Source organism: Hemitrygon akajei, chromosome 7 (genome assembly GCF_048418815.1).
Source record: "Hemitrygon akajei chromosome 7, sHemAka1.3, whole genome shotgun sequence".
NCBI lineage: Eukaryota > Metazoa > Chordata > Chondrichthyes > Myliobatiformes > Dasyatidae > Hemitrygon > Hemitrygon akajei.
In genome coordinates, this window is record NC_133130.1 from 91,932,177 (window position 1) to 91,946,173 (window position 13,997).

The 13,997-nt window shown below is 40.1% G+C and overlaps 1 protein-coding gene across 1 annotated transcript in view; it reads left to right on the forward strand.

Annotated features, from left to right (window-relative positions):
• Positions 1-13,997, forward strand: part of LOC140730671 (nesprin-1-like) — a 626,730-nt gene that overhangs the window by 173,261 nt on the left and 439,472 nt on the right. The window contains 7 exon segments of the mRNA XM_073051428.1: positions 3,202-3,352; positions 7,490-7,648; positions 8,071-8,253; positions 9,704-9,805; positions 11,040-11,243; positions 11,337-11,544; positions 13,662-13,774. Of these exon segments, the coding sequence (XP_072907529.1) occupies positions 3,202-3,352; positions 7,490-7,648; positions 8,071-8,253; positions 9,704-9,805; positions 11,040-11,243; positions 11,337-11,544; positions 13,662-13,774 (1,120 nt within the window).

The window sequence follows — 13,997 nt, forward strand, 5'->3', positions numbered from 1 at the left end:
AAGACATAGGAGCAGAATTAGGCTAGCCTGTCCATTGCGTCTGCTCCACCATTCCACCATGGCTGACTTTTTAATCCCTCTCAACCACATTCTCCTGCCTTCTCTCCATTACCTTTGATGTTCTGACTAATTAAGAACTTATCGACCTCTGTTTTAAATATATCCAATGTCTTGGCCTCCGTAGCTGTCCGTGGCATTGAATTCCACAGATTCATTACATTCTAGTTAAATAAATCCCTCCTCACCTTTGTAATAAAGGGACGTCCCTCTATTCTAAGGCTGTTCGCTCAGGTCCTGGATTCACGAAGTACAGGAAACACCCTCTCCATGTTTACTCTATCTGAGCCCTTTTATATTTGATAGGATTTTATGAGGTCAACCCCTCATTCAATAGTTCCATTTATAATATACAAGCTGAAATTCTTAACTCTCCACAGATATCTTTAAACAGAAGAAAATCCACAAAGAACGAATGACAAAAAAAACGCAAGAACCCCGAGCCCGGTGCCCCCTCCCTCCCATACACAAGCAGCATCACCACTCCCCTCCCCCTACTTATTCTAGCATTAGTGTCAGCATTCCCACCACCCACCATGCCAGCAGCAGCAAAGGCCAAAGAGAGTCCATGGTCTGCAGTAGAGCAAAAACCAACTGTTCACTCCAACATTTTTAGAACATAGAACACTACAGCACAGAAAATGGCCATTCGGCCCTTCTAGTCTGTGCCAAAACTTTATTCCACTAGTCCCATTGACCTGCACCCAGTCCATAACCCTCCAGATCTCTCCCATCCATGTATCTATCCAATTTATTCTTAAAACTTAAGAGTGAGCCCGCAATTACCACGTCAGATGGCAGCTCGTTCCACACTCTCACCACTCTCTGAGTGAAGATGTTCCCCCTAATCCTTTCCCCTTTCACCCTAAAGCCATGTCCTCTTGTATTTATCTCTCCTAATCTAAGTGGAAAGAGCCTACTCACATTTACTCTGTCTATACCCCTCATAATTTTGTAAACCTCTATCAAATCTCCCCTCATTCTTCTACGCTCCAAGGAATAAAGTCCTAACCTGTTCAATCATTCCCTGTAACTCAACTCCTGAAGACCCGGCAACATCCTAGTAAATCTTCTCTGCACTCTTTCAATCTTACTGATATCCATCCTATAGTTAGGTGATCAGAACTGCACCCACTCGCACTGAATTCAATGATCTGGCTCCTACCACACCTCATTTCATAACACTGGCGGGAATTCGTGTCCGCAGGTGCCACACAAGGCCTCTAAAGCTCCTGGCTTCAGGCCGAACCTGGATGCAGCCGATCGGCAAACTCCAAGAATGGGAACACACCACTGTGCAGAATGGCAGTTCTGAGTGCCAGTGTGTGTCAAGATCCTGCTGGACCCCAGCCAGCCTGAAAATTAACCTAGAGACGTTAGGATAGGAAGAACTTAACTGTTTTGCAGATGACCTGGGAGAAGTCGCCCTCCCGCACCATCTTCAGCTCTGCCTCCCTCCTCCTTAAGAACTCCAGTGAATACAGGTCCAGAGGCATCAAATACTCCTTATACATTAATCCTTTCATTCCCTGGAATATTCTTGTGAACCTCCTCTGGACCTTCTCCAATGCCAGCACATCTTTTCTTAGGTAAAGGACCCAAAGCTCTTCACGATACTCCAACTGTGGTCTGACCAATGCCTTATACAATCTCAGCATTACATCCTTGCTTTTATATTCTATTCCTCTCGATATGAATGCTAACATTGCATTTGCCTTCCTCACCAAAGACTCAATCTGCAAGTTAACCTTTAGGGAAGATTGCTAATGACACTATTGTTGTGGGCCGTATCAAAGGCAGAGATGAATCAGCATGCAGGAGGGAGATTGAAATTAATAACAACAATCTCTCACTCATTGTCAATAAGACCAAGGAACTGATTGTAAACTTCAGGAGAGGGAATCCAGAGGTCCATGGGCCAGTAATCATTGGTGGATCAGAGGTGGAGAGGGTCAGTAACTAAATCCCTGGGTGTCACTATCACAGAAGGCCTGTCCTGGACCCATCATATAATTGCAAAGAAAGCACAACAGCACCTCTACTTCCTCAAGAGTCTGTGGAGATTCAGCATCTCATCAAAAACCTTGGCAAACTTCTATAGATATGTGGTGGGAAGTGTGTCGACTGGCTGCATTACGGCCTGGTATGGGAACACCAATGCCTTTGAGCAGCAAATCCTACAAAAGGTAGTGGATTCAGCCCAGTACATCAAAGGTAAAACCCTCACAACCATTGAGCACATCTACATGTAACGTTACTGTAGAAAAGCAGCATCCATCGTCAAAGATCCTCACCACCCAGGCCATGCTCTTTCCTCGCTGCTGCCATCAGGTAGAAGATACAGATGCCTCAGGACTCACACCACTAGGTTCAGGAACAGTTACTACCCCTCAATCATCAGGATCTTGAACAAAAGAGGATAACTACAGTCGTTCTACATCTGGTGTCCTCACAACCGATGGTCTCCCTTTAAGGACTTTTTATCTTGTAACCATATTTCATTCACATTATTTATTTTTATTTGCATTTGCGCAGTTCATTGATTCTATTTACAGTTACTTTTCTGTAGTTTTGCAGCATATGCCCGCAGGAAAAATAACCTCAGGGTTATCTGTGGTGATATGTACTGTGATAATAAATTTTATTTTGAACTTTGAACTGCATTGGACAGTGTGTCTCTGGTGATTTATGAAAATTGCAAGGGTCCCTGGGGCTATCTCAGGTTGCTGTTGTGGAAGCCCTCACCCTATCCCTCCCCACAGAGCTGTGAACCCAACCCAACTCAGGCCTGTACACGCACATTTAATGAAGATCTTACAGGTTGTAGGAACCACTAGGAGTATTTGCCAATTTGGTGAATGTGACTGAAAGACCTTCTGATTAATTCACTGGAAGCTCATCACAGGTTTGACTGTGAGGTATATTTTCAACGAGGGATTGGTGGAACGTGTCTTTCAGTCTTCCTTCTGGACTTTGGCAAAACAGTTATGCTCCTTGCTCTGAAGTTTCTATCAATATTACTGCAGATGATTGAGAAAAGATCTCAATAAAGTTCTCTTTTAAGATGCTAGTTTCTGACTTCCTGTGGCATGTATAAGTGAAATGTCTTCAATCTCTACATTGATCTACTGTCTCTTCTAACAGTCAGGATCAAGGCAGTTTACTGGTTGCCCTCATGAGGGATTATCAGAACTCCAAGTCTGCTCTTCTCAAAGTGATTGAAAATTCAGAAGCTGTAGCTGTGATCAAATCCAGTCTGCTGGATCAAGAAGACTTGAGAAGAACCTTGTCCAGGGTAGGTGCCATGTTAACCCCTTTACCATAATTTCCTGCTTGTAGAAGCCCTATAGAATTAAAACATAATGTAATACAGTCACATCACACAAACTCTGATTTAGGGATTTTACCCTGTTTTTTTTCAATTTTTCAATTTTTTTATATAATAGCCATAATCTGTTTGTCCTCTCTTTGCTATACAACTTCACAAAATTGAACTTGGAACGTAACATTTTAGGAAATTACCAGTTTAAGGTCCTTCCTCATGTTCAGCAGTTGTTAGTTCAGCTTGGACAATTCCTCACTGATATCTATTCAGAGAAACCTGTGCTCATTGTCTGAGTGTGAGGCCTTACTTTAACTTGTAGCGTTGGATAATGATGTGACATTTCATCGTGTTGCAACACAAGCATGGATGTGATACTATCTAACTTGGAGAACTTTGTAAGCCTTTCTTTGTTTGGGCATCAAAAGATGCATATACGTGGGTGACAGATTTCAAAACCTGAGCAGCCCTTCAGGTCACATGAGAAATAATCCCACAGTGTGTTACAAAATTGGTGTTTGTCTGAATCTGGTGGCATTTTATTTCCTTGGGATCTTGTCCTTTGTCCTGGAGGAACTTGGAGTGAGGTTCATTTTAAATCTTTTTTATTAATTATTATTAAAAGATACATTTAGTCAATAAGTCATTATATACAATAAAGAATTAAATTAACAAATAGCTAATTAATAAAGCTAAGCAATATATCAATAATAATAAGAAAAATAAAGTGTTAAGAATATTTTTTTGAAAGAAAAGAAGGAAAAAAAGAACCCTTACTGACTTTAAAAAACCCTACTAACTGGAAAAAACAAAAACAAAGGGAAAAAACCCATTGGGAGCACAACCCCGGAGCTATACATCATACAAGCTTCCAAAAAAAACATCAATCCGCCAACTCAAATCCACTTAAAGAAAAATTGGAAGGAAACCATATTAATTAAGTCAAATCAGATTATAGTAGCGTGCGAATGAACCCCACCTTTTCTCAAAATCAAATCTAGGATCAAAAGTTCGACTTCTGATTTTCTCCAAACTAAGACATAACATCATCTGAGAAAACCATTGTATCAAAGTAGGAGCAGAAGCATCTTTCCATTCCAACAAAATAGCCCTTCTGGCCAATAATGTAACGAATGCAATTACATGTTGGTCTGTTGGAGAAATACCATGAATATATTGAGGAATTTATACCAAATAAAACTGTCAATTTATTAGGTTGTAAATTAATTTTTAAAGCTTTAGAAATTGTAGAGAAAATAGACTTCCAAAAATGTTTCAATACAGAACACAATCAAAACATATGTGTCAATGTGGCTATCTCAGTTTTACATCTGTCACACTGACTATCAACATTAGGAAACATTTTAGACAGTCTCTCCTTTGTCAGATAGCAACGATGTACAATTTTAAATTGAATTAAAGCGTGATTGGCGCAAATCAAAGAAGAATTGACGAACTTCAAAATCCGCAACCAATCTTCTGTTATCAGAGTCATGTTAAGCTCTCTCTCCCAATCTTGCTTAATCTTAAGTGAAGGATAATTGTGCTGTTGTAACAATAAATTATAAATTTTCCCAATAAAACCCTTCACTAAAGGATTCATTTTTAGAATAATATCTAACAGGTCAGAATTTTGTATATATGGAAAATTACTTAAGTATTTTTGTAAGAAGCATCTGACCTGAAGATATTGCAGGAAATGTGAATATGAGAGAGAGTATTTAGTTACTAATTTCTCAAAAGATATCAGTCAGCCATCTTGGAACAGATCCGTGAAGGAATAAAACCCTTTATTCCTCCAAAGAAGAAAGGTAGGATCACTTAATGAAGGTTTAAATAAATAATTTCGATAAATTAAACTAAAAAGTTTAATTTTTTTATGATTAAAAAAAATTACGAAACTGGAACCAAATATGTATTGACTGCTTAATCACAGGATATAAATTTAAATTAATAATTTTGGCCAGTTGTACAGGTAGAGAAGCTCCTAATAATGAGGTTAAGCGAAACTGTTTCACAGCATTCAATTCCAAATCAGCCCAAGGTGGTCGTTCATCTCTATCAGCCCAATATAATCAAAAACACATATAACATATATTAACAGCCCAATAATACATTCTTAAATTAGGCAAAGCAAGACCTCCATCTTTTTTAATTTTTGTAAATGATATTTACCAATTCTTTGTCTTTTATTATTCCAAACAAAAGATGAAATAATGGAGTCAACCTGATCGAAGAACTTCTTAGTTAAAATAATAGGGATATTCTGAAATACATATTAAAATTTTGGTAGAATCATCATTTTAACTGCATGAATCTGACCAACTATCGAAAATATAAGTGGATTCCATCTACAAAATAAGTGCTTCATGAAATCCACTGAAGGAACCAAATTAGCCTTGTAAAGATCTTTATAATTTTTAGTGATAATAATACCTAAATATTTAAATGAGTCTATAACCCTAAAAGGAATGTCATCATATATAGAAGCAGAATCATTTAGAGGAAATAATTCACTTTTATGAAGGTTTAGTTTATAACCTAAAAACTTTCCAAAATCATTTAATAGTTTCAATAAACTAGGAATGGATTCTTCAGGATTCGAAATATAAACTAAAAGATCATCAGCATAAAGGGAGATCTTATGAGCAGTCCATTTATAAGAATTCCATGAATATCTTTAACTTCATGAAGTGCAATAGCTAAGGGTTCCAACACCAAATTAAATAACAAAGGACTTAACAGACATCCTTGTCTCGCACCCCATGAAAGCCGAAAAAAAAGGAGATCTGCAATTGTTAGTAACGACAGTAGCAACAGGGCTTTTATATATAATTCTAATCCACTTATTAAAATTAATACCAAAGCCGAATTTCTCTAAAACATTAAATAAGTATTTTCATTCAACTCTGTCAAATGCCTTTTCAGCATCAAGAGAGATGACACATTGGGCAGCCTTAGAAGAAGATGAATATATAACATCTAACAGTCTCTGAACATTAGAAAAGGATTAACGGCTTTTTACAAAACCTGTTTGATCTTGAGAAATAATTGTAGCTAAAATATTCTCCAGCCAATTAGCCATTATTTTTGAGAGAATTTTAGCATCCACATTTAATAATGAAATAGGTCTATATGAAGCACAGTCAGTAGAATCTTTATCTTTCTTAAGAATTAAAGAAATAGAAGCTTCATAAAATGTGGGAGGTAACTCTCCTATCAAAAAAGAATCTTTAAGCATTTCCAACATATATGAAAAGAGCAAATTTTCAATTTTTTAATAAAATCCTATAGAATAACCATCCAGTCCAGGAGCTTTACCAGATGGCACTGAAAAAATATCTTTCTGAATTTCACTTTCAGTAATAGGAGCATCAAGAGCTTGTTGATCTTCAACAGAAATTTGAGGAAAATCAATCTTTTGTAAAAAGGCATTCATTTTGGAAGAATCAACTGGAAACTGAGATTTAAAAAGTTCCATACAAAAGTCTTGAAAATTTTTATTAATATCTTCATAATTGTATGCTAAACTACCATCTCCCTTATGAATTTTTAAAATTTGTCTTTTAGCTCTAGTAGCTTTTAATTGAGATGCTAATAGTTTATTATTTTTATCTCCAAACACATAAAATTGACTTTTCAATTTAAACAAATTGCTTTCAATAGGATAAGTTAATAATAAATTATATTGTGATTGGAGTTTAACTCTTTGTTTAAATAAATCAATGTTAGGAGAGACTGCATAAATACTATCCAAGTCGTTAATTTGTTTAGAAATCTTATCTAACTCTGTTTTTGTCTGTTTCTTAAGCTTAGCTGAATAAGAAATTATCTGACTGCAAATATGCTTTAAATGTGTCCCATATAATCAATTTCGATACATCTCCCATATTGTTAAAAAGAAAAAAATCTTTTATCTGAGTCTCAATAAATTTGTGGAGTGAGGTTGAGGCAAATCCCTGCATAAAGTTCAGTGTTAATGGTTAGCTTCTTCACCTTCTTCACTGATCTCTCGACAGCAAATCCCTGCAAAAGGTCTAGCCGGGTAGCTGACAGCAGGCTTAAATGTCTTTTAAAGCCTTTCTCTGATTGTTTTTGTTTGTGGGACAGCACGATGTGGTGAAGTCTGAGTTACTCGGGAGCCAGGAGCAACTGGACGGATTCACGGTGAAAGGCAAACAGCTGTTGGCTGAACTGAAGAAAATTCATGGCTGTAACTTGGACCCACTCAAAGAGGATCTGAACAACATCGTGGACCAGTGGCTAGATGTAAGAATGATCCACAGAAATGCTATTTGAACCTTTTGTCGAATGCGGTGAGAAAGAAGTCTTAGATACAATGTCAGTTCTTCTTTCATGTTATTGCCTTTGCACAACTGTGTAGAGCATATCCTGATCCCAAAGCTTTTTCCTACCAATGTTTCTCTTACCAGTAGTTCTGCTGGGAAGTCAAAGGATTGTAATGACTCTGTGAGGGACAAGTGAGGGAGACACTTGCCTGAAACTCCTTCGACTGCTGGAAAACAAACTCTAAGTTGTTTGATCTTACGAGTTACAGAATCATTCATCAGCCTTTGCATACTTAGAAATGCTTAGCTGATTATGTATAGATGCAAGTAATTGATTGAGCTGGGACATTTTGTCCAATTTCGAGTTTATTAATAGCAATGTATTTAAACCATTCTTTGCAGGTGTCTGAGAGACTGGATGCCAATATTGAAAAGCTAAGTTCTGGCCTTGCGCTGTGGGAGGATGTGCTGAACATTGGAGATGAGATAGACACTTGGTCCAAGGGGTGTGTCTCTGAACTGAATGAAATGATCAGCAATCTGAATGACAGTCAGAGAATGGAAATGAGATTGCTTGACTTCCAGGTAGATCACACTAGTGTAATTCCGGTTAACAACAAAGTTTGACTTTAAAGTTAATGCAAACAATTATTGGTGTTGCCTGTCGGCTTTTCACTCAGCTGAGTCAAGGCCGGTGTTCCGATTTTCCGGGTGTACAATGTGACATACAAGCAGATCAGCCAAATTGTCAGTTCCAACTAACAAGTGTGTTTTGGAGTAGAGATTATCTAGTCTGCTCAGTGCAAGAAGCCTCACAGTAAGTTGGATTATTGCTGTTGGACTTTTTGACTGTAGCTGCGGAGTGTAAATTGTGAATGTCCTGAGATGGCGATTGTGGCTGTAAGACCTCAGCTTTCAGGATGAGCTTCTTTTGCCATTTAGCATTAGGCCCTTTGGAAACACCAAAGCTTAGAGAACCAACGTTAATAGCTCATAACACAGCCACCATCCTTTTGAGTTAACATCCAACAAACGGTAAGAGACATGGCCGAGCAGACAAATCCCATCCTGGTATGTGGTCAGAATGGTGTGTTGTGTACAAGTCATCTTGCTTGACCCCACTGCTGCTGAATTTGGAGCTGGTACCGAGAAGGGCTTACAGTGTCTTCTGTCCTTTACCAGCCCAATACCCCTCTGTACTGGAGATGTTTTAGAATTAAGTAAGAGTCAATGAAGAAAACAGAAATTCAGACCAGATGATTTTGCAGATCTTTCTGTTTCCTCCTTTGTTTTATCAGTCATGCCATATCTGAGTACATTTCCATTCCTTTCTCCCTTGTAGTCAGCCCACTTCCTTTCAAATGTATCTACACCGTGGTAGGGAATCCTACACAATAACTACTTGGTGGGTTAGAATTTCTCCTAACTTCCATATTGGCTGCTGATTTGATATCCCTGCAAATGGAAATTTGCCCTGTATTCAGTAATCTTACAATCAGTAATTCTGTCAAGTCATCTTACTATCTCATGGTTTTGCTTGTGTTTGCAATTTGTCCAACACTATTCTTCTCTTTATGCCATCCTGCCCTCTCTCTCCCATTGTCCCTCAATTTGGTTTGATTAGTGTGGGATGATTTCATTAAAATTTTAGCACAATCCCTTCTTTCGTAACCCCTTTTAAAAATAATGTATTTCCAGACACTAAGCTCTTATGGGCTCAATAACTTAATGCCACTCTTCCAAGCTTCAAGATCATTTCTGCTCAAAGTACATTGAGGCTACTAGTGATATAGCCCAGTCACTGACTGAGTGACAATCCTAAGGTGCCGGAGGAACTCAGCAGACCAGGCAGCATCTGTGGAAAAGAATACTTGATGAAGGGTTTCAACCAAAACGGCGACTGTTTACTCTTTTCCATAGATGCTGCCTGGCCTGCTGAGTTCCTCCAGCATTTTGAGTGTGTTGTCGGATTTCCAGCATCTGCAGATGTTTTTCCTGTTTGAGTGACACTCCATTCTCTTTCATTGGTATCTAGTCTGAGGTCCAGAGCAAAGGGGAGAAGCTCCAGTGTCTGCACTCGAAAGTCAGCGAGCTAACAAAGGTAACCAAATGTCAAGAGGTTCCACCTGTACTTCAGGTAAGCAAAGGTCTTCAATATGTTCCTCACCTCTTTTGGTCATTTTTGTTATGATAAGGCTGGAATTACAAGGATGTTCTTCTGGGTGTGGATTGGAACGTTGGGTAGGGTTGCTGTGTCGTGTAGGACCAAGCTTTGCTTGAATAATCATTTTAAGATGTCAGCCTTGCCTGTACAGGGTCCTGCTCCCTTTAAGGAACACCTTTTATCTCCAATTTCATGGCTAAGTAGTAGGTGGTCAAGGAATATGAAGGGCAGCTAGAAACTACTTCTTACAGGGATTGGAGGAGGCGGGGCAGACAGAAGTGACAAAGTTGGGGGGAGAAGTTCACTGTAGGTGCAGATCATGAGATCCAAACGAGAGGGTGTACTAATGTTAGGGCCAGGGATTACGTCACTCTGAAGAGTTTGATGGGGGGTGGGGTTTGGGGAAGATGCAGGGTTTGAAGCTCAGAACAAGGATTTCCCAAAGCACGTTTGAAGCTGTTGCTTAACTCAAACGATCTTGAAGTTTTTAACTCTCTGTCCCCGAGAGGATGTGAGTGGCTGGGAACAATTGGAGCTTCCAAACCTGAGAGCAGCTGATCATTATTGGTTGGGACTATTGATAGAACTGACGTGGACAAGTAAGGATAGGAAACACATCGGCGGTTATCTAAACAAAAGAGATTCTGCAAATGATGGAAATCCAGAGCAACAGACACAAAATGCTGGAGGAACTCAGCAGGCCAGGTTGCATCAATGAAGAGGAATAAACAGTCAATATTTTGTGCTGAGACCCTTCATCAGGATTGGATAGGAAGGAGGAAGAATCCAGAATAAGAAAGTGGGGAAAGGGGAAGGAGTATAAGCTGGCAGGTGATAGGTGAAACCAGGTGAGTAGGAAGGTGGGTGGGTGGGTGGGGGAGAGGGACAAACTAAGAAGTTGGGAGGTTTCATATGGAAAAGGTGAAGGGTCAAAGAAGAAGGAATCTGATAGAAGAATGGACCATGGGAGAAAGGGAGGAAGAGAACAGTTATCTAATTAGCTGGCAGAGAAGGTTGGGGAGCTTGCTTGCTCCTTCTTTCCATAATTTCCCCTTTCTCTGGACAGCATTGTATTAGGAACAGATCTACTTTGGTGAGGGACCCCTTGGTTCCATCTCTGATATGCTCAGTTATCAAATAGCAATAACTGGATAGGCAGAGGTTAATATCTCTCATATTCCAATCGATCATCGCTCTGTACCTGCAGGCAGTGGAGGCTGATTCCCAGAAGAAGTTGGATCATGCACAGGAAGTGTCTGAGGTGGCGAGAGAGACGTTGAAGGACTTTCGAGTGCAGAAAAGTCAGATGGAGAGCTACATCAAGGAGCTTAGCAACTGGTTACACACGGTGGAGTGCTCGCTCTCTGCCTGTGCCAGCAGCCAGCATCTTGACGACCTGAGGAAAGTGAAGGTACGTGGGAGGAGGCGAGGTGCGCAGACTGGCAGCGTTTACCAGCACCCCCCTCCCCCATTGCCTCATTAGCTATTGTGTTTGTCTTTGCAGGAACTGGACTTGGAGCTGGTCAACCAGCAGGGCAGGATTGACTCTGCTCGAGAGAATCTTAACGGCCTCTGTCGGAAGTACCACTCCACGGAGCTGGAGGGGATGGGTAGCAGGGTCACCGGGTTGATCAAGCAGTACGAAGCTGTCAACCAGCTCTCCTGCAAAACACAAGGCAGGCTCCAGGAGGCGCTGCAACAGCACTTCAATGGTGAGGAGAACTCCACAGATGAATGAATTAGGGCACCCAGCCCAACTGATCAGTGCTGGTGTATACGCTCCAGATATATCTCTCTCGACACCTTTTATCTCACCTTTCTATTCCTTACCATTGCTATCAACTCCCCCTCAAAATTTCATTTCCATTTGAGACATCCATTCTAATTACTCAGCGCCCTCTGCTGGCAGCTTCCACTTCCTAATTGCTTTCTTGATGAAACGTTTTCCTCGAATTCCCTAGTAGGGTTTTGGTAATTTACTCACGCCCCTAGTGAAAGTGTGGTGGCTTATGTTGAAAGTGTAATGATTTATATTGAACCTATCAAATTTCTTCATAATTTAAAATGTTACAGTAAAAACTGGCTGGTGGTAGAAGTACATACATTAGGGAACTTTGAGAGACTCTTTGACAAGCACATGGATGAAAGCAAAGTTGGGGGCTTTGTTGGAGGGAAGTGTTATTTTGATCTTGGTGTAGGTTAAAGGTCATCAAAGGGCCTGTACTGTGCTGTGCTGTTCTGTGTTCTAGGACAAATCTTAGACAATAAGAGTGTCTGGCTGTTCAGGCTAAACTGAGTGTTGCGTGATTGAACTACACCATCGCATTGTGAATCTCTGGCCAGTCAAGTCCTAATTCTGTTAACCCTGATTGAAATAAACATAAAGGATTCTGCAGATGCTGGAAATCCATAGCAACAAACAGTAAATGCCGGAGGAGTTCAGCAGGTCATGCAGTTTCTACGGAGAGGGGTAAAGCCGATATTTCAGGCCGAGACCCTTCATCAGGACTGGAAAGGAAGGGGGAAGAAGCCAGAATAAGAGGGTGGGTGGCAGGGAAGGAGTATAATCTAACAAGTGAAAGGCAAAACCGGGTGAGGGGGAAAATCAGGTGGAGCTGGGGGATGCTGGGACGTGATAGGTGGAAGATGTAGAGGGCTGAAGAAGAAAGAATCTGATGGGACAAATATCTGTGGCCCATGAGCCAAAGAGAAGGAGGAGGGGCACCAGAGGGAGGTGATGGATAGGTGAGATGAGAAGGGTTAAGAGGGAGTAGAATCAAACAGTAGCGTTCAAATGAATAATAAACTGTAATTGAGAGAGGGTGGCAAGTATCAAAATGATGGGTTCAAATGCCACACCAGGCGTTTGGCACTAGAACATCATGGATATTTTGTATTGTCAGCGATGTTATATTTCAAATGAGATGTTCAAACCTATCAGGTGGATTTATAAGATCCCTTGGAGCTATTGCCGAAGAATAAGGATTGCAATGGTGTTGAAATTTAGAAATAGGGAAGTTTGGACACAGTTGTGTGGGGTGCTGGTAAGGCCACACCTGGAATACAATGGACAATTTTGATCCCATTATCTAAGTAATGATATAGTAACACTGGAGCTACTCCAAAGGAGATCCATTCCTTCAGTACCACCACTCTTTGATATTCATCTTCTTAGTTGTCAGTTTTTATAGATGGTCTTCATTAATGTTCATTTTGTAACTCTGCAACAGTGAGCGTTCCTTCTGCTGTTTGACATTAATTTACCTGAATGCAATTGCTTAATCTTCCTCTGCCTGTTTGTACTCTTGCTTTGTCTTCAGTTGCTACTCCACTTACTCAACACAGTTTGCTATTTCTCTTTATTGTGACCTTTGGCTACATCCCCTAAATGTCAAAGGTTCATTTCATTGTCAAAATACGTATGCAGAGTACAACTCTGAGATTTGTCTTCTCCAGATAGCCATGCATACAGAAAAACCATGGAGGTTGTTAAAAGAGAAAACATCAATCTACTCCTGCATGAAAAAGGAGAAGAAACAAAACTCCACAATAAGCCCCTCCCATGCAAAAAAAGAGCAGCAATATCATCAAACCCCCCCAACCCCTTCTTGCGCACACAAAACACAGATCACCATTGTTCTTTTTTGCTTCCTTGTTTGATGTTACTGTAGGTGTGTTTAACATTACACCTGTGAATATTGCTATCTCATCCGGCTGAATCATTGGTAATTTTTAAGTTCTGATTTACACTACTGCATCCAGTAGTTTGGTTGAGCAATGGACCTAGCAGCAAGAGCTTTTATTAATTTGTAAGTTTTATTTTTGGAAGGCATTTTGCAGGAGTTTCAGCTGTGGCTCGGTGATGCCAGGACATCAGTGAAGGATTGTAGTGACCAAGCCGGAGATATGCACACCATCGAGGAGAAACTACAGGAACTTAAGGTCTGTGACACACTTCAATGCCCATCAGATGCAGTTTGCAATATTTGTGTAACTAAAGTGGCAATGAAAAGTAAAGTCATTGCATTACAGTGAAGTTTGGAGCTGATTAATCTTAGGCCTTCATTAAACCTGTAGTTATAAATTAACATGGACTTCATGAAATGCATATTCAGCTCAAAGTGTTGCTTGGCAGTAGGTTTCTGGATTGAATGCCAGTTCAGGC